Genomic DNA, 23,996 nt, shown 5'->3' with positions numbered 1-23,996 from the left:
TGCATCACAACACATACAAGTGCACCAATACAAAATAACCAGACCAGGAAGGCAATATTGAAATTTGTCTGACAGTGAGTTGAGCCAAATGTTATAAAAAGCCAATTGTGATAAAAATGGCATCATTATTCAGACCCATCAAATAAAAGAACTCCTCCTCATCACACAATAGATTGTCATGTCCCATGTGGTGTCTATCAGCCATTCTTGTTACATGTCAAGTAAAAATAGAAATTTGTAACTGAAGCTATTGGATTCTGCTATTTCCTCAGCGCATAACTATTCCTTCAACTTTAGTGTGAAAAATTGGCTGGATTTATACTTTGGGTCCAAGGGCCCAATTCCAATTAAATAGCTAAATCTTTTTTTTAATTGTGTAACTACATGTACATTTGATTCACAATTATGGCAAGAATTACACTGTATGGTTCAAGTGACACTTTTTTTTTTTTTTTTTGCTCTCAAGTGGCCCAATTCAGATATGCATGGCAGCGTAAATACAAAAGAAAAAAAAACGGCCACAGATATCACAAGACATCTTTGGAGTGCATATTAAACAGTCACACTCTCTCTTGACTTGAGTGATTTATTTTTCCTTCCCAGTGTGCCTGGAACATTGTTGTGACACCACGCCTCCAAGTCTCAAGTGATTGCCTGCTTAGAGCAGCGCCACTCTGTGTCATAAATTAAGAACTGCAACGCACACAATCCCATGCTTAACATGACCGCTGTTTTTGTGACCTCTCTGGATGCCCGGTGGAGACGCTCTTCATGGTCACCTGTAGGTTCATGGCAATTCTGCAACTGAAGTGTCTTCCAATCTATTTGGATTGTCTGACCTTTAAGATGATGAAGCGCAGGGAGAATGACCCTAGCCGGATTGTTCAAAGCGCATCCTCCAGGTAGTGGGGGTCCAGAGTCACGCTGCCTGGCGGATTGATCCGCCCCTTCGTCAAAGGCCAAATACAGGAAGTTTAGCCAAAGGAGAAGGCCGTGCGTCATCTGCTTTTGAAGCTCTCTCCAATACCGCCGCGCTATCCTTGCATGGATAACCGCGCTCATGTCAATCATCTGGTCAGTGAAGGTGCTAACATGGACTGTAAGAGCATTGGAGAGTTTCCGCTGCTGTTTTGCTCGGGCTTGTTGCGCAGGATTAAATCTACTCATTTCGAACTCACCGCAGATGTCAGCTTTGAGATTGAATTGAGCTCCCCCCTCGCTTGAAAAAGTAAACTTCAGAGAGAAACTAAACACAGAGGCAAAGTCCTTTCAGTTCCCCAAGTGCAGCACGAGTGGGATTTAACGCGCGTATGCTTGTGTATGTGGCTCTAAGCACTGTGTACGTTTTATTTGATAACTGAACTGGTCATTACGGCTGGGCAATCAAAACTGAATCGTAGTTTTGATCGTGACTCCTCATGAACTTAAAAACATCAAGGAATGGAATCGAAGAAAAAGTATTCATGTGACAAGCATGCCGTTGGTTTTCTGGTTCCAGACATTGTAAAAGTAGCCTGAATGCACTATTTTGCTTGTGCAGCGCTTTGATTTTCTTTGTCAATGAAGAGGACAAATCTTTATCTCGGATATACTCCTACGTAAAGCAAGATGACAATGGTCATCCAAGACGCTTTTTCATCTCCTCTGACTGCCCAAAGTCACGGATGAAAGGATATTATTGAGTTACGAAGATGTCGTGCTATTTTGACTGTATAAAAACAGGCTGAGTGAACCACGGTGCTATTCCTGACAAGTGTGTGCGTTTTTTATGAAAAGTAGCGGTCCAGCTGAGACAGCGGCTGAGCATGCTCTGATCGTGAGGGTCGCTGGGGTTAAAGTGACATCACGCCGTGCTTGATGGGGTAATGATGTCATGATGTGAGTTATTCTTAAGAGGACAGACTAGCTGCAACTGTCATGATTTTTCTTCTGCATTCAAGTGAAATATGAGCTACGTACACACTTGGGAGATTTTCATCTGGAAGCTCACTAAAAGCCATTTCTGCTAAATGTGCGTCAGCTCAATAAAAATATAGACCTAATTGACGTGAAACGACTTCACATCTAATTGCTGGTCTTTCAAAGACACTCGAGTTAGCTACGTTTCACCGTCTCTAGAGTCATCTGTTGCAAACCTTTGCTGTAATCTTTTTCCATCACTGCCTTCACACATTCACCACCTATTATTCCCGAGCAGACTTTCCACATTCTTGTGGAGCAAGAAATGCTAATCAAGTTTAATGAAACAGCTGCAGTATCTACTGTATATCAAATGATCACAAAATACAAAAGGTGTGTGTTTCATTTCACCAAAGTCCCTCATTGCTTCACCTCTCAAAAGAAATTCATCAGAGGGTCTGAAAGGCTTTCAGAGAGAGAAAAAAAACTTCTGTCCTGACCTAATGCTGGCACTCTTCGCCTCCATTGGTTGTCATCGCGTGTGATAGAAATGGGGACATCTATTGGGCCTGGACTATTGCTTGGCACAAAGGAGGCTGACATTCTTAAATGAAGCATTCTCTTGCGGTCGAAACCTTCCTATCTCATCTCATGATACTTGGTCGAAAGCAGGGGTCCCTAACTGTGCGGCAACAGAACGTGACTGGTCTTGTCTAGTCACAAAATTTCTAGAAATAGGCAATGAAATCATTTTCGGGCCATTCTTTTCTGTCATGTTTAACCTCACCTCCAAAGTTCCCTTGTGGCTGACGCTTCATGGGCTTTCACTTCTTTACTTTGGTGTGGCTCGGGAAGAGTGTCACAAGCCTGGCTCAACGGCAAGTCACAACACAAACAAACTGTGGGGAAATTAACTCAAAGGGCTCAGGCCAATCAAAATGGTTTATTTCACAAATACTAAAAATAGTTGAATCCCAAAATAACGTATGTAAGTGTGAGTAGGAATCAGTTGTGTATGTAGCGCATGAATGCGAATGACTGGGTGGATGTGAAGTTGTTTTCCTGTATAAATCCAATATAACAAGATGAACTGAAGACAAACCCAAACGTGTTACCTGTTGGGGAGAGAGCAGAGAGAGTGAATGAGCACAGCATAAACAATTTAAACGCACAGGTGCCACCACTCAGGTGGCCCCACCCCTGCCTACCATGGAAAACCTCCCACAACAGGCAGGGGAGGGCCGTGACAAGAGCAATGTCTTTTCGTCTTGTTTATTAAAAGTGAATTTGCTCACATTGCCAAGTGCTCCCCTTAGCCCTTTAAGTCCACTTGCTTTTAGTTTGCTGTCTGGGTGCCAGGGAGCAAAGAGGTAGTACGTGGTCACCTTCTCCACGGCTAATTGCTTCCTTTCAGTTAGTGCTCGCAGTCCTCTGATCATACAGCAGACAGAAATAAACTCTTGGACATACTCTATATTGTTTGGCACTAATGAGCTCTTTTATCTGTAGGGAAATCTTTTTTTAAAAGTACGTATATAGAAGTCAGCAGAGAGATACTCATTTCCCAGATGCACACACCACGTTGCTATTTCGATGCACATTCATGCTGACCACTGCAGCTCGGAATGCATTAGAAGCTTAAATGGGTGTTGAACAATAGTTGCTGTCACCCGTACGATTAGGCAAAGCTAATGCTAACATGAAGATCTGCAAGAACAATGTAAATGAAGACGATGCTGCAAGGTTTGAGTTTTTCAATGTAATACAAATGTTTGTGTGTCTATATCCAGGCGGGGCACCTTTTAAAGTAGGACAGTCGAAATTGATGGCCAACTCTGAAAAGCTGACCTACTTAGAGGCGCAGACAAACTAGTTTCCTCAGCATGCATGCTGAGCCAAATTGCTGTGAAAGAAATGCAACAAAACCACACATATTGGACTTTAATGGAAGCAAACATTTCTCACCTCTTTAACTAGTGGATGATAAAAACAAATTATGTCAATCAGGTTAGGTTTTCTGAAAATAGTGGTTGATTTGAAGTCACGTTAGCTATGCTAGCTATTTTTAGTACCAAAGTTGACAAAGAATACAGTAAAAATATATATATAAAATGTGATTTGTAACGGAACACATCATGTTATTGACAAAGATAACATAAATGTAACTTTGTGCTGGGCCTGGAATGGATAATTGTGTTTCCATGGTAAAAATATTTTGGTTTTTGAACATTTAATTTTGCAAACATTTCAATTTATCAACAGAGTCACAAAATTAAAAAGTTTGTGAACCGAGGAGCCAATTTTGTTTGTTTTTGTGACTCTAGACTCTGTTACCCAGTTTAAGTTTGTTCTAATCATGAATAAACATCACAGAGACATGGATGAAAAAAGACTTACTGCACAAGTAAATTTACTTTTTTTTTTTGTTAACTTCTTTGATCAAGTATGCCAGCATGTGCAAAGTTCTGCTCTTAAAATGACTTTAGGCCAATCCTTCCATCACCTAATGCTTTTACAAGTCACCGACACGTAATCATCACCCTAATGTCTCGTCAAACTGAGTGTTGATGTTGTTGACCTTGCAGTGCAAAATTAGAATTATAATGGTCAAATTTAAAGGAGGCAATTTGCACACCTACATCATCACATCTCCTTGTATTTGTGTTACATTTTCATTGTATTTTGGCTTGCAGGATGTGCTTACTCTTACTGACTCGCTGATTTTTATTAGTAGTAGCAGTATTAGTTTTAGTAGGCTTCCATACCTCAGTATGTAATTTCTTATCACGTGTCCTTTGGTCTTGGAGAGTTCATGGCATTAGCCATATTAAACAGGGGATTAATCCCCGGGGCTCTCGATCTGTAGTAATTGCATACGGAAATACTGATCAAAGGCATCAAACTGTGCCGTGGATGTCTGCTTCTCTGCCGTGCTTAAAAAAGGGACTTTAGACGCCAGGGCATGCACACCAACAGTTCACTTCAGAAGCTTGCGCTGCTCTGCCTGCTGATTGGACAGGTGAGGGTTTGATCATGCACAATTATTGCTGAATATTCAAGGAGGAGAAGGAGAGGAGGATCAGTTGAGACCGCAGGTAGTTTGCAGACATATTGGTAGATCTTGGTTTCTGTGTGCAGGCTGATTAAAACTTTGATTCACAAGACTTTAGGAGAAAATGACCGGCTAAGTAATTCACAATTTACTCCACATAATTGCTGCAGTTGATCAATACCAAAGCATTTGCAAGCCTCCATGTCGGGGGGTTAAACATAAAAATAAAAGCATGTCATTTAAAGTTTTAAGATAGCCTCACAACTCTATCACAACTTTTGAGACTATCCACAAAGATGTCAATGCACAGGCCCACAATGAGCGAGATACATACAGACCTAAATTACCTTTCATGCAGCTCCACATCCCTTGGTGGGCTTTAATGTGGATAAATAGAACAAAATATCCAGTTTTGCAAGTATTGCTTGAGGTACAAGATACTGTTTGTTGTAATGTATAATATTCAAGTGCAAAAAAATAGTAAGCTTCTGTTTCTCAGTGATGTAATTTGAAACAAGGATAGCAAACAAATTTGACCTTATCATAAGTGTTAGCCAACTTACTTAACAGAGAGATGATTCATCGCAGGGCTAATTTGAGTGAAATAAACACGCCCCGATTGCGCTACGACTGATGAAGCTGGAAAAAGGCTGCGAAAGTCAAGGCGACAAGCGAGGCCAAGCTTCAGCTAATAAGTGTGAGGCGAGCGCAGTCGTAGCTTCAGCCGACGGCCCCGCAACACCTATTATTACCCATTCTATCAGACGACTACGCTTTGTGTTTCCATTTCCAGCCTACTGTTTAAGCTGTAAGGGGGCGTTTCATTGTGAGCGTGATGACACCTCTCTCTTTTGTGTCTGTCAGGGCTGACACTCTTTAATAGTCTTGTGGAGGTCATCCTCATGTCATGTTCAATGGAGGGAAAGGGACGCAACACGTCAAGACAATTGGTGCTATTTTGTGCTTGTTATTGTCTGTATGGTGTGGAAAATGGGATGCACAGCATCGCACAGCTACAACGGCAGGTCTGGAAGTTTAGTGAATGCTTAGGGGAGCGACTTAAATGATGTGTGCTGAACCAAGGATAGGGGGGAGGGGGGGGAGACATGTTGTATAGTTTAAACCACAGCAAAGCATCTCATTGTTCTTTGAAACATCCAGTCATGTGTAGAAAGGCCCGGCTGGTGTGTATCTGTGTTGATGTGGCTCTGGCCTGACCCAAGTGGATAGAATGGTGCAGGAGAAAATGTCCTGTCAGTTGATGGAGGAGCTGCCTGTAGCTGCAGGAAGGAGTGTGGCGACAGGGGCCATGCGCGCTAACCTCTCCCCCTGTCACTTTTTCTGTCTCGCTCGCTCGCTCCCTCTCCTTTCATTTCCACCTTTTTCCTCTTGCACGTTGCCCTCAGATACAGCTCCCTTCCTCCCTTTCCCCCCCAGACTCGGTTCCTTCCTCCCACAGCCCTCTGTGACAAATTACTCCTGGCGGTTGATTTGTTGGTTGTCAAAAGTGCTCCGTGCGCTGGCATGAAGGTGGGGTGAGCAGGAGAAGAATCTTCCTCCTGTTCCTGCCTGTCGTCATCAGCGTTCCCTCAGCCCCCCACTACCACTTGAACAATTGTGCGCTGTGCTCTCCCCACTGCAGCTTGGCGTACACGTGCCTCGGTGGAAAATGGTGCTCAGTCTCTTAAGATCTCATTAGATTAAATGTTGTCCGTGTTTAATCAGCTCACACATTCACAAGATGTGAAGGAGGAGGCTTTGTTTATTGCCATGGGGGGACAGAAAGAAAATATGAGACTTTCTATAAAAAATGTAAAAATAAAGATATATAAAACAAAAGTGAGCATGATCATCTTGTCAACACTGCATTTTTGTCACAGCTCGTGTATTGACTCGATGATGATTTTCACACTCAGTAGATTTTGCCTCTTCTTACCCCATCTGACATCCCATGGTAATAATTTGACGGTGTTTCCCGTGGAGCATCCCAGTTAGACCGGCGCTGTGTTTGCTGTGAAATCTCCAGCAGAGTTAGTTTGATTTCATCGTCTGGCCTCGGTCTCTTTGAAAAGAAACTCATCTCCTTTCAGTTGCTCTTGCTGCTTTATCCACTAACTGTTTCCCTTTTGCGCCGGTTCCTCTTTTGCAAAAGGAATAGAACATCGCTTTGCTGCTATAGAGGAGGCAGATTGCTTTGTGCATCACCATCAAAACGCCTAAGCGAGCATCACATTCCACTTGTGTTCACAAGGCGCAAACCTTCATGACTCTCCCTCTGTGTTAAAAGAGAAGTTGTGCTTTCCAATTATAAATACAGCATGAAAGTCTTAGTGTAAATGACAACAGAGCCGGCCAGCCGACATTAACATAAGGACAGTTGCATTTAAATAACACAGTGGTTCTTAACCTGGGTTCGATCGAACCCTAGGGGTTCGGCCTCTGGGGTTCGACACCCGCTGAGGAGGTCTGAACAAACCTGTGTCATCGTGTAGCTTCTGATTTGCCAGTATGTAATTTGTTGCAAGTTCATGCAGTGTGTTGGTTTTGTTCTTTGAACAAGGTGATGTTCATGCACAGCTCATTTTGTGCATTAGTAAAAAACATCTATGTCTTGAATTTAAAAAAAAAAAAAAATTCACTAACAAGGGGTTCGGTGAAGGCGCATATGAAACTAGTGGGGTTCGGTACCTCCAACAAGGTTAAGAACCACTGAAATAACAGAAGAAAAATATATCCTGAAATTCAGATGCTAAAGGGCTTCCTGAATCTCATCCAATGAGCTTTGTGCAAGTTTGCCCATCTGTGGGAGGGGTTTTGGGTTGTCCCGATTAATGTGGCAGCTTTCATCCTCCTCCTGATTTAAAGAGGACAATGTGTCGTACCTTCGCAAGGCCACGCTCACTCGCCACAAAGATATGCAATCCACAGTCAGCCTTGTTGTCCATTTCCTCCAAAGTTTTTACTAACTTCCTGTCCCCCTTTTCTCCCTCCCTGCCATCTGCTTCTCTCTGCACAGGATTTGGTTTCATAACTTTTGACAGTGAAGACATCGTTGAGAAAGTCTGTGAAATTCATTTTCATGAAATCAATAATAAAATGGTAAGTCCATTCTTTATTTTATTTTTTTTCAATTTCAGGTGCGCATTGAGGGATTAATATTTGATGTATTTATTTTTTGCTTGAATATTTGTGTGCGTGTGTGTGTGTGTGTGTGTGTGTGTGTGTGTGTGTGTGTGTGTGTGTGTGTGTGTGTGTGTGTGTGTGTGTGTGTGTGTGTGTGTGTGTGTGTGTGTGTGTGTGTGTGTGTGTGTGTGTGCGTGTGCATGTGCATGTGCGTGCAAGTGTGTGCGTGCGTGCAAGTGTGTGTGAAAGAATGTGTACAAGTGTGTGTTTGAGAGTGCCAGCCCCACTCACAAGCACACACCACCCCCTGTGGTTCTGTGGGTTTCGGGGATGGGAAAGTAGTGGTGTGTACTGGCCACAAAGCGTGAAATTGTGTGACTGAGTTGTGCCTGTCAGGCTGAGAGACAGGAGACTGGGAGCCTGTCCCTCTTCCACAATCCCAAACACACGCACACACATTTAGAGACACACACAAAGGTGACGAGGTCCAGGGATGATGCAAGCAGAGTCTGAGTTCATTAGTTGGAGATTAACGCCTTCCACAGGCTCCTGTGGTGCTTGTTGTATTTACACTTGGAGCTCGGTCATCTCAGGGCACTCAAAGGCATACTTGTCTTGCCGTTAAACGATGATTTCGAGTAACCGATCCTCTGCGTCATGACTCTGAGTCCACCTCCACCACATTTCCACCACGCAAACCTCTGGAGAGATATCCGTTCGTGATTGCAGCAGAATCTGGCAAGTTCCGGGATGCAAGTACAATTGTTTCCTCAGCCTTTCAGTTGCATGAACCTGTTCCAGGCTCATGTGAGCATTATCAAAGCTGTAGATGGCCTTTACATTCTTAACTGTCATACTAGTAAAGCATGGTCTGCACACATGAGGACTGATGAATGAAAATTATGGGACTTGAGCCGTTGTGTTATTGACTGGAGGGAATATTGCCTTTCAGTTTTCTCAAAGTGCCCCTCCCCTTCCCCTCTCCCTCTGGCCTTTTCCACAACTTGACAGACTGACTGTCTGTCTGACAGACAGGACCAGTGTAGTAGAACCTTGTTCACCAGGGACCAGCCCGGGTCACACATGACCCCGGCGTGCACTCCTCTATGCTTCAGTGCTGCATCCTATTCTGTGCTCTAAAGTGTTTTTGAAATTATTGTAGAAAAGATATTCTGTCACATCCTGTGACATTTAGTTGGAGCACACTGTTGACATTTTTATACCTCTACACTCAAAGCTTGAATATAAATGGCAAAGATAGTTTTTTTTTTATGTGTCCTAAAATAATAAGCAAAGGGAATGCCATTTGTCCCCTTACCTGTGCTTAATGTATACAGGATGAAAAATTTATTGTTTACAAACTGTGGATTCATCCTCTGGAGCTATTCTAACATTTAATTACAGTCCAAATCACTGTCTGTTTCTGAGTGCTAATCACAAGATAGTTGTGTGCTAGTAATAATGCTCATTAGACATAGAAATGCATCATTTGCATTTCCCTTTGCATTTTGTAGCAACAACTAATGAGAAAAGGCCTGTGAAACAATGTTTCCAAAATGTTGCTCATGTATGCGGTTAATGCGTGAACAGGAGCCACAACCACACATATAGTTAGTTCATTATAGGATAACATAAACGATTTTTTTTTACACAGCCAATATGATAAGATAGATTCCAATTAAAGCTAAAACTACGGCTGCTTCGTGTTGTGTTTTTTTCATTCTCTCTCTCCTGAAGTCTTTTGTGACTCCCAGAAAATTCAGAATTTCTGGGCCAGGGGGCCCATGTTAGAGAACCGCCCAGAAGCTTTAGGCTTTTCCGAGGCTTTTGTCACCTTTGCGAGAGGCCCTCTTGATAACACCTAAGATAAATGTCCCCGTATGCAGGAAATAAGCGTGGCCCTCAAAGTGCTGACGTGTACAAAAAGGAAAGGATGTGGAGAGCGTTGAGAGCATTTTTCAAAGACCCTTCGGAGTTGCCGTGGAGTCGCAGAGGAGGCTGGTGGTTATTGGCTTTCTTTAAGCACCAGCACATGGAATAAAAAATGCTTCCTGTCTTCATTTTTATGAAGTACTATACAGAAATAGACCTCATCCATCCTCCCTGTGAGTATTATCGAAGATGGTCCTTGAATAATTGATTGAGACAGAAATTCACCCAAGTCGTGAGGGCGATGCACGTGACGTGTAGGGCAGCCCACCTACTCCATGCTCTTCCTCTCGGAAGTGCACAAGGTCACCGCTGGGCCTCAATATGAATGAGTGACCCTTTGGTGTGGTGGCCGATGTCACCTTGAGTCCATGTGTGGTCTAACCAGGAGCACTTCCTCCCTGACACTGTATGTCCTATTTATAATTAAAATGAGGCCGCTGCTCAGCAAGACGCTCACAACCTTCTCTCTCTGCTGTACTAATGTCCACTTAAGTCTTGACTCTGTGGACCAGATCTGCTCGCGTAATTTGTTGCTTTCCAGGAGTGTATAGCCAGTCACACTGTTTGATTTTCAGACTTCATTTTTGTTCTTACCATGATAAAAAAAAAAAGGCCAGTGATTAAAATTTACATTTAATTTAATTTGATTCTTCTTTTTTTCCTTTTCTTTTCAATAAACAAGGCTCACAACAGGAGGGAGGAATTTTGTCTTTGTCATCAGTTTCTCACTCTGGTTTCCTGACACAACCACCCAATTAGTGCTCTGAGGAGATAACAATACATTTCAAGGGATATGAAAGGGATATGAATAAAAGTGCCATAAGAGAATGCCACTTTAAAGCTGCTATTGGCATTGATATAAAACATATTTAGGAGAGAAAACATATTTTAGGAGAGAAAAACTAAAATAATGAAAAGTGGCCTTGTCCTCTATTTTAGAGCAACAACTATAACATTTTGCATAGACCTGGCCGTGTAGTGTGTATCGGCATCACAAGACAGTCACTGTGATGTGAGCATATCCACGCTAATAATGCGGTCTTGATGTTCCTCAGCACACCACATGTATCACAGCAAAATACAGTTTGATGTTTTGATCCGCCTCTTGGCTGCTGTTTCACATAGCTTTAATCAACAAAAAGCATTACTGATCAAAAGCATGACACTTTGTCAAGCCCCTTAAACCAATCTGAAAACCGACGCAATAGCTTTTAATTAGTCGCATCTTCTGAATTGTCAATTTCCAGCTGGACTGGTTGTGAAGTTGCTTGTGAACCCTGCAAACCAATCAGTCACACTGCCGCTGAACATTATAGATAAGAAGCATTTAAAGTACACATCAGGAATTGCGTGTGGGTGGGTGTTTGCGCACGTTTGCGTCTGGTTTGCCTTCTGACATTGTAAAATTGTCTTTTGGAGCTAAATCATCATTGCCGCAGACTTAATGTGTTATGACTAGTATTTTGGTCTGAAAACTACCATAAAAAATGAACTCAGCGTGCTGTTGAAAATGGCTTGAAAAATACATAGAGTATTTTTTTAATGGAAATGTTCTGCAGTGTTTGCACATCATGTGCCTAATGAGGGAGAAGGGGCACTGTTTGGGCGAGTCAGTTCCACATGGAAAGTTGCCTTGCAAATTCCGGCCTGTAAGTAATGGCATGTTTACACTTGAAGAAGAAGAAAAGCGATGAGCGGTGAAGGCGGTAAAGTCCACCATGCTCAATGCTTGGGACATTTGAGGAGAGCTCAAACAGTGCTCAAATTTGCAAGTGATGGCAGACATTTGATGATGGCATCACTTGAAAGTGTCTGTATGCGTGGAGACATTAGCATCTCGGAATATTGAAGCACCACAGGGAGTGTGCAGTCCTTAAAATGACTTCATATTCCTCGGCTTTTACAGAAAGCACACAGAAGAAACATCAGATCTAACAGCTCCTTTGAGACTCTAAACACTGAGGGGATTTTGCTTTATCCAAATGTTAAATTTTCTAAAAGTACAATATGTCACTATTAGTATACTGTGTCCCTTTGCTCAGGCATCTTAATAATCTTATCGAGCTCATCGGTCTCTGCAGCAAATGTTTTTTTATCTGTTTCAAGCAGTCAACCCTATCCATCCGCGCAGTCAGCTGAGCGAAAATATCGGTGCTGCTCTTGGGTCTTCTAATAAAAAGAAATCATTGGTGTGTTCTGATGTATGGGCGCTAAAATTCCCACACCTGGGGGGGGGGGTTCCAAGGATATTTCAGGGGGGCCTGTCCCCGCCACACCCCCTTTAGCTCCGTCGCTGAATAATATGCGTTTTTGTTAGAATCAGAATCGCCTTTATTGTCGCTGTACACAGTAAATCGAAATTTGAGCGATGCTCCCTTTGGTGCAAAAAAGCAAATTTAAATAAAAGAGCTTTAGAGCACACAAGATAAAGTGTAAAAAGCATATGAAATGTAAAATATGTAAAAAAGGCAGTAGTATATGCATTTATGTACAACATGTATCAAGTATTGTGAAACAAAAAATGTTATAGGAACTGTTTGATTGATTCTGATCACTCTCTGATCACATTCCCTATGAATTAGCATTTCCAAAACACAACGAATGAGAAAAGTCCTTTACTTCACCTGCCAGTCTACTGCTGGATGAAGGTAAAGAGCTCTTCTCCACCTCCCCTGCCGCACACACAAACACACCCACACTTCTCCCTGAAGGACAGTCATTTCCAGTCCACCTTTGTGCTTTACATACTTATGAGAAATATATTGAAATGGTCATAACTGGAGGATTTCTATCTTCTGTTTGTTCATGAAAAAAGCATCAATGCAAGAAATGTATACAGTGTCCTATGTGTTGACAAGACCTCCCGAAAAGTTGCAAAAGCCGACATTTGTGATAGCACAAAAAATTCAGTCTGGAAAAGCTTCCATGTGGAAAATATGATTTTCCTCATTCACAATGGTATTACTTAATGATTCTGTTGAGAATGGACTCTTCATTGAGTCTGTCCTCCTCTATTTTCACCTTCTTTAACTCTTGAAAGCTCCACATCTCTCTCCTTCACACACTCTTGGCAGTTTGAAGGAAGCAGTCATTACGTCATTAGGTGACAATAGCTAAGTGGTGAATTTAATGATTCAGCTAACAGATTAAGCAAAGCCGCTTTTCCCCCAGCAATTCATGTCATTGGAGAGCATGCAGAGCTGCTTCCACTTTGTATTCTCCAAAAGTCTTTGAAAGTATTTAGCGTGTATTTCCCCAAAGCATTGGGCACATGCCCACCAGAGCAATAACCTTTGCTTGAAAGAAGCCAGAGCATGATTGTAAGTTTTCCACAGGGACCTGCCTCTAAAATGCGAGGTGCTCGGATTGACTCTGTCTTGTTTTTCTCCATGGAACACATCTTGAGCTCTGCAAGTCAAATAGAAAACTACCTTAAAGAGTTTGGACAGCCCTGTCAGATCTGTCTGCTTGTGTGCTTGCACAGTCTAATGCTTTGGCTGTGCTGTGTCTTTCTCTGTCTGTCTCCATAGGTAGAATGTAAGAAGGCCCAGCCCAAGGAGGTGATGTTCCCTCCTGGAACACGAGGGCGAGCCAGGGGTCTGCCCTACACCATGGATGCCTTCATGCTAGGGATGGGCATGCTGAGTAAGTCACACGCACACGCACACGTACACACACACACACACACACACACACACACACACACACACACACACACAATAATGTGTCCATAAAACTTTTTAAATGTTATTTCTGGCAACAAATCTTGTTCCATCTAAAGAGTAGAAAAGCCATCACAGCAGTATTAGAAGTATAGCCAGTGAATTTGTCGGCCATTACTTGAAAATGGTTTTTGTGAGTTTCTTTTGACAGCAGCGAGCCTTATCGAGCCTTTTGAAATGATCATTTTGAAAAGCAGCAAGTGGAAATAATATGGCATAACACCCTAAAAATTTTCAAATGATGATCCCAATGGATTTTTTTTTGTCTTTTGTGCACGGCATCTTCGTGACACGTTTGTCGCAATTTTTAGAGTCGCAGTGTCGCTTCTAAACAGTTCATTTGTGAAAGTCATTTAGCGCTTAAATGTTTGTGCGCCATGTGGGTGAAGGCATTCAATTCATATGATTTCATTTTGAAGGAAGGCGTGAGCACTCGTGTGCCGTTTGGTCATGGTTTCTACCTGTGCGATAAAAGAGTCAACGGAGGCAACCGCTTGTCAAAAAAGGCCCATTAGTTGAACAGTGGCCCTAATTAGGTATGCCACCAGTGGCCACTGTGCTCTATTTCTGGTGAAGTCTGGTGCGTGCAGACAGCCCCTGGCCATACAGGAGCAGACCAGCACATTAGCAGGCTAAATGAAGAGGAAAATTGGTGTAATGTCATATTAAGGATTCATCACTGTGCCCCCCTTAATGGGTAATGAAGGGGACACACATGTCAGGGAGAGATCTCATCTACAGGGACCTCAGCTGCTGCTCTACCCCTCTTCATTACCATCCTGCCCAAGCCTCTGGCCCTTTTTATTTAACACTATTTCACTCTCTCCCATCCTGCTTCCCATCCTCTTTTTTCTCTCCTGCTCTCGCTCCCTCTATCCTTGCCCTTCCCATGCATGTAATTTGTATGTGCGACCCACCCAAATGGATTTGCCCTCACATCAAAGATTTATTTTTCCATTCAAAAGCAAAAGAAACACGCCGCTGATTGCATGAGACTCGTTTTGCTCTGCATGTAGATCGCCCCCACCCACCCACCCCACGTACAGCAGGTGCACACTTTGCCATATTCATGCATTTTTATCTGCACCAGGTAGCACAATATTGGAAGCACCTGAGAACGTGGATTGCGGTCACATTTGACTGTTTGGGGAAGAAAAGTTTCTTAGCTATAGGATCTCTTTTGATGGGTTAGATTTCAAGTTCAGTAGTAATCATCAATCACCACTCTGTGAGTCTTGAATACATGTTTCTTATACATGGGCGGACACAGTTGCCACTTTTCTACATTGTTCTACACTTTAGCACCCCGGGCATCCAGGAAAAAAAAGGCAAGGAAAAAGCAAATCACTTTGAGTGATCATTCAGATGGGATTAATTGAACTTGACTGAAGCTATTTTCAACTTTCCTTCACATCAGTCACTTGCATCTCCTCTTTTCGGCATCTTTTGAAAGGCCTGGGGAACTTTGGGGAACTCGTCACGCACTAATGTGTCTGTGGAGGGGAAGCACTCTTCTCTTCTGCCGGGACGAAGCAGACAGAAAGGCAGTCATGTGCTCATGTGAGAATATTAACAGCCAACGTGTTTAGAGACACTCTTATCTAAATGAAATTGGAACAAGGACGGCCAAACATTCCTTGATATCATTTGCATTTGGAAAAAAAACAAGACCCTTGGCTCATTATTTAAGAAAGTGTAAGGTTCTTTTGTGCCAAATCTCATTAAAGCCTTCCCTCTGTCCTTTGTTTACTGCCTCTAATCGAGGCATTTATCTTTATTGTGCTGTGCCCGATGTATGTTTGTTGAAATAAATAGACATTTGAGCCTGAGCGAGATATGGCAGAGCCAGATGGATAATTGATTTTAAAGTGAATCAGAGGTGGTGAGCCATAAAATAGGTACATTAGCATGCATATTAATAAGGCAAATAAGAGCAGGCAAAGATGCCGCCGTCGGGCCAGACAAACACAATGGCAGGCTTTATTTAATGGAATAGCTAACACCCCCCCCCTCTCTATCTGCCACTTGTGTTTTTCTTCCCCTCAAAATATGCATGATATGAGGTGAGTGTCTTGCGCCACTTTGGGCCAAAACGGAAATTTATCTCTCTCTCGCAAGCAAATTTGGTTGAAATGTGGCACATCAACCTTGAAGACTGGCTTTGCAGCAATTTTGGCTTGGCATTTCTTCTGTTTGACAATATCAAAGACGTAATATCCCATTTTTGCTGCTCCGTAATGGCTTTTCATTGTATCACATCTCACTTCTTTTCAGCCCAAACAAACAATGGGGGCTTTTATGAAAGCTATCCATCTGTGGCTTCCAGGTGATGACTTTTCATCAGAGGCTAATGAAGATTTTTCTTTTTTCACACATTCATCCAGAGCAGGTTAACGTTCCCCCTCACCGCCTAGCATTTATTTTTTATTTTTTTTTGTCTGCGAGCGAGGTGGAGATGGTTGGGGCAGACACATTTTCCCATTGGGTCAGGAATAAATTGATCTTTTTCATGGACAGCAAACACTGATTAGATATTTATGACCAAGGTCAACCTTTCTGATTCCAACCGACACGGGCACTGACGCATACAGAGCAGAATCAACACACGTGCTTTCACACACCAATGAAAATGCATGCATGCAAAATACTGTGCGGACTGCTCCGGATAGAGCATTTTGCATGTCTTTGTTTTAAAATGTCCTTCTAGAGTTTATCCAATTTTCAACATCATGTTGTATGGTCAGTCTTTTGTCCTGGCCTGAAGGACTTGTTCCTCTCATTAGGTTCAGAGTCATGCTTGGTAGGCTGCAATAGCTTATGGAAGACTGAGACATATAGCATAATGTGAGGGTTAGTCACAGTATGTTTATATTGTCCTTGATGGTACTTAAATTATCACTGACTCACATGTTGCCCCACTTGCTCGTGCACCCACTCTTCTCGTGTTTTTTTTTTTTTGTTTGTTTCTGCTTGCCTCACCACACCCTCGCCTCCTTGTCTCAATATGTTGCCCACAGCTGCTTCAGTCTCAACCTGTCAAGCTAATGAACTGTTAGGTTCTGCTGTTCTAATAAGCATTGTGACAGCAGGTAGACAATACATCTGCTGCTTTTCAGTCTTCTTTGCAATGGAACTCGATCCTATTCTCCAAACTCTAAATAAGATTGTTTACTCGTAAAGAGTCAAGCATTGGCATGCGAACTGCGGTGGCTCAGCTAAGGGCTACCGGCAGTCCCATTCTAAATCACACTCGAGCAACTTTATCCAGCAACTTTAATGTATGAAGCTCTCTGTGCAGTCCACAAAACATAAACTGCTGTGCTCCCAAGAGGGACATCAATGGTATTACTCTCTCTTATAAAAATGCCTCAACATTTTGGGTCAATAAAAAGAATTGGAAACCAAGAGAAGATCTTGCCTAAGGGTACTCGTTGACTTTCTTCTAGGGAGATTCGTCTAAATCCGTTCGCATTGTTGGATGGATTGCTGTGACTGGCTGATGTGTTGGGAAAACAATAAGAGCGGTTCCATCAAAATTAGTTGCTAATCTAATTAAGACAGTTGACCATTGATTTAGGGCTGATACTTGTCGCCGCTCTGCCAACACTGTGAATGTTTTCCACTTGACAGTTAACCATAAACATGATGAACCATGAATACATGTCACCTCTTTTTATTAGGCTGGAAGCGAGCGAGTAAATGACTTCTACCTCGGCATTTTTCAAACGGGCTAAATGAGGGTCGGACATGATACATATTAGGCTGTCCGCTTGATAAAAGATTCTTTCCAAATCTCCTGCTATTTAGAGGATCACATTTGATCTCTTTCTGTGTGGCTTACGGCTCAGAAAGATAATTATCACTTTCAAACCAAATTGTATTTTTGAATGTGTGTCTGAAGCATTTTCAATCTCTTTGTTAAAGGTTACCCCAATATCGTGGCTACATATGGCCGTGGATACACTGGATTCGCACCCAGCTACAGCTACCAGTTCCCTGGTGAGTTGCATTTTTTTTTTCCAAGACATTAGTAAGATGGCAGTACTTTGTTATGCACACACAATAACGCACACATAAATGGTCATCAACATCCACGTCAGTCACCAAATCGCCTGCAGCGTTACAAGAATGTGACGTGTCCAGATTGCTTAACCAGCTATTGTGAGCCAACAAGTAGCAAAGTCAATTATGTGATGCTGGACTTGAACACCAGCATGACCAAATGACAAAAATGGGATAAATTCTTCATTTTCCACCAGCCAATGTATGCAAATTCCTCGGTGAAGAAAGGCGAAATGCGCTTTTAGGAAGCCAAAAGAATGAATTTCTGGATGAGAAATGTTGACTTGGAGGGTAAAGGCACTTTAATGGGAGTCCAAGCGGTAGATTGTGTGTGTGTGTTTTGCGGGGGGGATGGCAGGTGTAGCAGCCCACTGCAAGAGGCCTCACAGGGATCCCTTCCATTTCATGCTTTATTTAAGGACTTTACACATACTTTGTTTGCTGTGCCAGAAATCCCTCCTGCCACTGATAAGCCGGAATGGGAAATGGCTGACAGCAGCTCAGTTGTCGGTAATATCTTTGTGAAATGGATCCGGGAATGGTACCACAACAGGTCCAGCTGAGACCACCTGCAGAGCTGATATGTCCAAGATGACAGCAACAATGTATGGCACGCTACATGTGCATTTGCTGACCCATCCATGATGTCACTCGTGACAAACGATTGCATTTATGTGTGCAGCCACATCTAGAACAGCATTTGTACTCATGTCTCCAAACTAAATCTTAAAAGATACTCACGAGACTCAGAGCGAAATAACTGTCAGTGTTTATTCAATAAATCTAGTGAAGCATGGATTTTCTAAATGTTTACTGTTTGGGGCAAATAAAGTGATATCACCTTCCCCGCGGCAGAATTATCCTCATTATCCTCTCCATGTTAAACTCAATTTAAAGAGTTTGATAAAGCCGTATGATTAAAACGGTGTCCTCTGGACTTGCTCAGCTCTTGACGGGGTAATTGGAATTTTTTTATGTATAAATCAAACGCCTTGTCCAAATTAGATCACCCCGGGACAAATATTGACTCGTGTCCTTCATTGCTAAACTGGTGGAAGCATCCTCATTGTCGAAACAGACTGTTTTTTTTTCTCTCTCTCACTGTACACAACCTCGCTGAAAATAAATGGCGGAGCAGATCCAAGAGGCATAAATTCTAGGCAGTGGTCCAAAGATTTTTTTACACCCAGCAAACCACATGGGTCCACTGTTACCATAGACAAGTGTTGAGGCAATTGTTCACTTGTCAAGATAAAGCAGTGCTAAAACAATGATCAGTGACTGAATGTACTAAGATATCAGTGAGGGAAAATTCACAGCAAGTGCAAAACTCAAACTGGCAGTCCCGACACACAAGTGGAGGTCCAAAAAATCTCAACTGAGAAAAAGAACAACCTGCAGCCTAAATGGAGAGGAGACAGCGTTGCATTGGCGTAAATTATGTTGCGTGCGCACCGAAAACGGACGAAAATATTACCGCATTCCATTCATTCTAAATTTTATGTTAAGCTCTTCCTCGGTTGTTTGGGAGAGCTGTGCTACTCTCGCGTTGATATTCTTAGTTTCTGAGCTTCCAAGCTGCATTTTTGTGTAATCACAGTGATTGCCTAGCAGCAGCAGCCTTTGGGCGTAACGCCTCGAGTGAGTGATTTGCAGTGGTAATCAAGAAAAATGGGAAGAGGCATGTAGATGCCAATAATTTTTTTTTAAACTTATTTGCTCAGCGCTTTTTTCTAGGTTATTTTTTACTTGTTATAGTCATCTTTTAAAACATAGTTGCGTTTTAGGGGTTTGCTATTCTTTGATAACGATCCCCCTTATTTAACCAGAAGGCCGTATGACTGTGTTAAATTAATTGATTGCTTGGCATCGTATAAAAGTTCATTATTAAAGTTGTAAATAATTTACATTAAGTGAATGAAGAGGAAAACTGATGAAGCTAGAGCTCTTCCGCTTTGGCAGGTTGCATTTGAAGCAGCTCTAAATGAAACTCTAAACTCTTTAATTAGACATTAGTTCATGACTGAACTTCCAAAACTAAATAACAGAAATGAATTGAATTTGTCATAAGTCTTTCTGCAATCTCTGTGCTGGATAATCGACACAATTTATCGACTTAGTCATTAATTTTGGCACAATTTGATGAATTTATAGATATTTTGACTAGGTACACATAAATACAACAGTGTTTTGTAGACCCACTGTACTTAAAACCGAAGACACCTTTCACTCAAAAGATGACTATCCTGCACTCCAAATTTGTTGAATATCCGAAGACAGTAAGCTCAACCACTTTCACTCATCAAGACTCTGAAGGCCAGGTTGAAGGTTGACTCCAGGTTTAATAACAAGGGAAAGGGTGAAACTGGGATAATACAAACCACATTGTATAATCAGTCATACAAACTAAATGAATTAAATCAATATGAAATCTCTATCATGTCACTGTAACAAACGCATCTTATTATCTTATGAATCACTGTATAGTAACACAATCACTGTGTTTATTTATTGTATTTGTCTGTTTAAACTATGAATTAGTGAGTCATTATTAACATATTTATTACACATGAACACATTGACTACGGCCACAATAGGGCGACAGGAGAATGACGTTAGCCATGAAACTCAATGCTAACCGACGTGACGTTAGCTTTCCCAACAAATCGTCTAACATCACAGAAAACTATCATTTCCGAACTCAAAAGATGTATTTCGATACATAATAACTTATACAAAGGTACATACCAACGATGCCTTGTATAACACAAAATGTAGGTAGTAGTTTTGACGAACTGCAGGAGAGAATAGAACAAGCAGCGTTCACTTTCAACACCATACTAACATGTGCTTACTTCCTGATTCTAGTCACGTGACCTACTCTATCGTAACAATGAACACAGACTACAAAGACATGACAATTATCACCGACTACAAAGACATGACACTCCGCATCTGGCATTTTGCCACAACCTTAAAGGTCCATTATACAGTGCTTACTGTTTCTTATCAGGGGCAAGAAGGAGGACCGTCTCGGAGATGGGACGCTGGTACAGTTTTGTCCCGCCTGTCTTGGAGACCTTGACCTCGACTTTACGTACCATGCCATTGTTGCTGGGGAAGACCTGAGTAATCAGTCCCAGAGGCCACTTGTTTCTCACGACCTGATTGTCTTTGAGAAGGACAATGTTCCCAGGCTGGATGTCTGGGGTGGGAGCCTGCCACTTCTGTCCTGGCTGAAGTGATGTGAGGTATTGCTTCATTCATCTATCCCAGAACGTTTGGGCCAGATGTTGGATTTGGCGCCACTGGGACTTGTGGAGGTCTTTGATCCAGTCACCGACTAGGGCTAAAGGTACACTCACCTTCTGGGTGAGAAGGGTTGCTGGAGTAAGAATGCAAGGATCGTCCGGGTCTGATGAAGGATTCACCAGCTCGAAGGAGTCTTCTTCAGGCTGGACCTTAAGGGCCTGCTTCGGGAACGCAGGTCCAGACAGCCAGCTGGAGTCTGAGAGACGTGCAGCAGTAACGGACCTCGTGGCGATATCTGCAGGATTCAGTTCTCTAGACACGTGTTGCCACTGCTTGGGGCGAGAGGACCTCCTTATCCGCAGGACTCGGTTACTGACATACACATAGAAGCGTCTGGTCTCGTTTTTGATGTATCCTAAAACTACCTTACTGTCGCTGTAGAAGGTAGTCTCGTCTAGTTGCATGTCAATCTCTGAGGAGATGACTTCAGCAAGTTCCACTGCAAGGACGGCTGCGCAGAGCCCGAGTCTTGGCACTGTGTGCTCGGGGATGGGGGCCATCTTAGCCTTACCCATTACGAAGCCCACGCGGATGGTGTCCTCTGCATCTGTTAGCCTAAGATAGGCTACGGCACCGCAAAAGACGCAGAACTCTCTGCGTGACATTACTTAGAGAGAGATCTCTGCGTAGGTCCGAGGTATCTGGAGGCCGCCAAGGTCCTCCAAAGAAGACCACCATGTGATCAACGTCTCCTCCATCTCTTGTGGGAGAGGGGAATCCCAGTCGCTATGATCCTTTGTTAGTTCTCTGAGAATGTCTTTGCCTTGGATGGTGACTTCAGAGGAGGGGCCACCTCTACATGTTTGCTCCGAAAGACCTTCTCCATGCAGGTGAGGAAATGCTGTTTCATCGCTGGTTTCCTTTCAAGACTCCGTCTCAGTGATGAAAGTCAATTTGTGGCCTGGACTTTGTTGTCAGGGAGGTGACGCCTTGGTGACTTAAATGAAAGCGGGGCCACCCAGCTATTATCTTTGTCTTTCTTTAGGTTCCTTTCCATGATGTTCAGGAACGAGAGTTCATCAATGGAGGGAGCCACCTTATTATCATCCTTTGTTTGTTAAAACACTGTAGAACCCAGCTGGTCGGTTTCTCCGTTGCCGGTAAGTTTCTCTGTCGACTGTAGTTTAGGATGATCAGTGCCTTGGAATTGACTGTACCTCTCTTTCACCTGAAAGACGTTCAGGCAGGGTTCAAAGATGGAGGGGCGTTTCCGCTCTGCAGTCCTGCTATACAGGGCGTTTATGGTGTCAGGCTTGTGAACCCCTCCCAAACACACATTTCCGACGATCCCCCATCCAAGGTCGAGTTTCTGGGCGAATGGAGCATCTCATGGACCGTTCACCTGCCTGCGGACTTTATGGGCCGTGATGATGTCTTGCCCCAGGAGAAGCATTATGGGAGTGCTCTATTCAAGTTCTGGGATGAGATGAGCAATTGATTTCAGGTGAGGGTGGTTGGATGCAGCATTCGGAGTTGGTATCTCGGATCTGTTGTTTTGGATTTCGTTGTATTCTACAAGACTTGGTAGGAGACGCCTAACTTTGGATGTGTTCGATTTAGTAGTCCGGACCTCTTCTTCCCATGGTTTCTGTCACTCCAGAGCATGTGCAGAGACAGTATGGAGAAGGGGGCCCTTGGACATTGAAGGTGTCAAAGAACTCGGAACGAGCCAAGGATCTGTTACTGTGTTCATCGATGATTGCATAGACCTTTGTCGCTTTCTCACGATGGTTGACAGGGTAGATCCTGAAAAGGCAGATTTTAGAGCATGATCTGTCGCTCTGATCGCCACCACAGACATCGGTGCAATTGCTTGTGACCTCCGAAGGAGCTGTAGGGGCTAGCTCCCCACCATACTCTGTAGTGGGGGCTGGCTCCTTGGTCTGCGATACTGGTCCAAGGTGAAGTGCAGAGTTATGTTTCTCACTCCCGCATTCAAAACATGTGGCTGTATACTTGCAGTCCTGGGCCATGTGCTTAGTAGATGTGCAACATTTAAAGCAGATTCTGTGCTCTTTCAGGAACGCTCTCCTCTCCTCTATGGGTTCTCCCGGAAAGCCCGACATTTCCTTAACAGGTGGGGCTTTTTGTGAATAGGGCACTGGCGATCGGGGCTCTCGGCTCCAGCGCTGCGCTCTGCAGCACCGACGTCCGTCTTGTGGACTGAGATCTCCCTTTGTCTGTGCATTTTCGTGTTCTTGCTTGGTTCAGGAATGTCCGTTTGGCTAATGGCCTTGAAGCTCAAGTCATTCATGATTTTAGCCTGATAGAAGATGAAGTCCACGAAAATTCCGAAGGGGGCGAATGAAACTCCGTAACGTTGTTTGTAGCTGAATCCGATAGTCCGCCACTTCTCTTGCAGGCTAAAAGGCAGCCTTTGAACCAGGGGACTTATTCCTCTGGCTGTGTCTAGGTACTGAAGGCCTGGAAGGGTTCCGTCTGCCTTGGCTGCTCTTAATTCCATCAAGAGGTCACTGAGCTCATGGAGCTATGCAGTCTTTGTTGGTGATTTTTGGGAAATTGTTGATGCGTTGGAAGAGAGCCTCTTCGACTACTTCAGGTGCTCCGTAGCATGCGTCCAGTCTGTCCCATGTCATCTGGAGTCCTCGTTGGGGGTGATTGGAATTGACATCCCTGATACGCTTTGCATGCTCTCCCGACTCTTTCCTGAGCCCCTTGACCAGTAGATCCATCTCCTCGCTGGGAGTGAGATTGAGTCCTCTCACTGCGTTTTGAAAGGACAGTCACCAAGCTCTGTAGCTTGCAAGCTTGTCGTTGAATTGAGTCATACTTGTAGTGACCAGCTCGCAACGGGCGAAATATCTGACAACGTCGCTGATACCTGATTGGTCGTGCTGGTTGCTTTGGGGTGTGTAGTTGGGCACGGTAGGACG

The 23,996-nt window shown here is 43.2% G+C and overlaps 1 protein-coding gene and 1 long non-coding RNA gene across 14 annotated transcripts in view; one reads left to right on the top strand and one right to left on the bottom strand.

The window, feature by feature from the left end:
• LOC148385953 (RNA-binding protein Musashi homolog 2) overlaps positions 1–23,996 on the top strand; it is a 202,373-nt gene that overhangs the window by 123,314 nt on the left and 55,063 nt on the right. For all 13 annotated transcript variants that reach the window (XR_015863269.1, XM_088399659.1, XM_088399653.1 and 10 more), the window contains exons 8-10: positions 7,968–8,050; positions 13,537–13,651; positions 17,653–17,727. Coding sequence is in view for 12 of the 13 variants with exons in the window: in XM_088399659.1 (XP_088255785.1) it covers positions 7,968–8,050; positions 13,537–13,651; positions 17,653–17,727 (273 nt within the window). In the remaining variant the exon portion in view is untranslated. The remainder of the gene's footprint in view (positions 1–7,967; positions 8,051–13,536; positions 13,652–17,652; positions 17,728–23,996) is intronic.
• On the bottom strand, positions 588–3,032 carry LOC148385955 (uncharacterized). The gene is made up of 3 exons (XR_015863271.1): positions 2,687–3,032; positions 840–947; positions 588–779 (listed from the first exon to the last, which is right to left on the bottom strand). It is a non-coding gene; the product is annotated as an uncharacterized LOC148385955 (long non-coding RNA).

Source organism: Syngnathus floridae, chromosome 15, assembly GCF_059516105.1.
Source record: "Syngnathus floridae isolate MCC-2025c chromosome 15, RoL_Sflo_1.0, whole genome shotgun sequence".
In the NCBI taxonomy this organism is placed as follows: Eukaryota; Metazoa; Chordata; class Actinopteri; order Syngnathiformes; family Syngnathidae; genus Syngnathus; species Syngnathus floridae.
The sequence above is the reverse complement of the archived record's forward strand: the minus strand, read 5'-3'. Positions and strand labels throughout refer to the sequence as shown.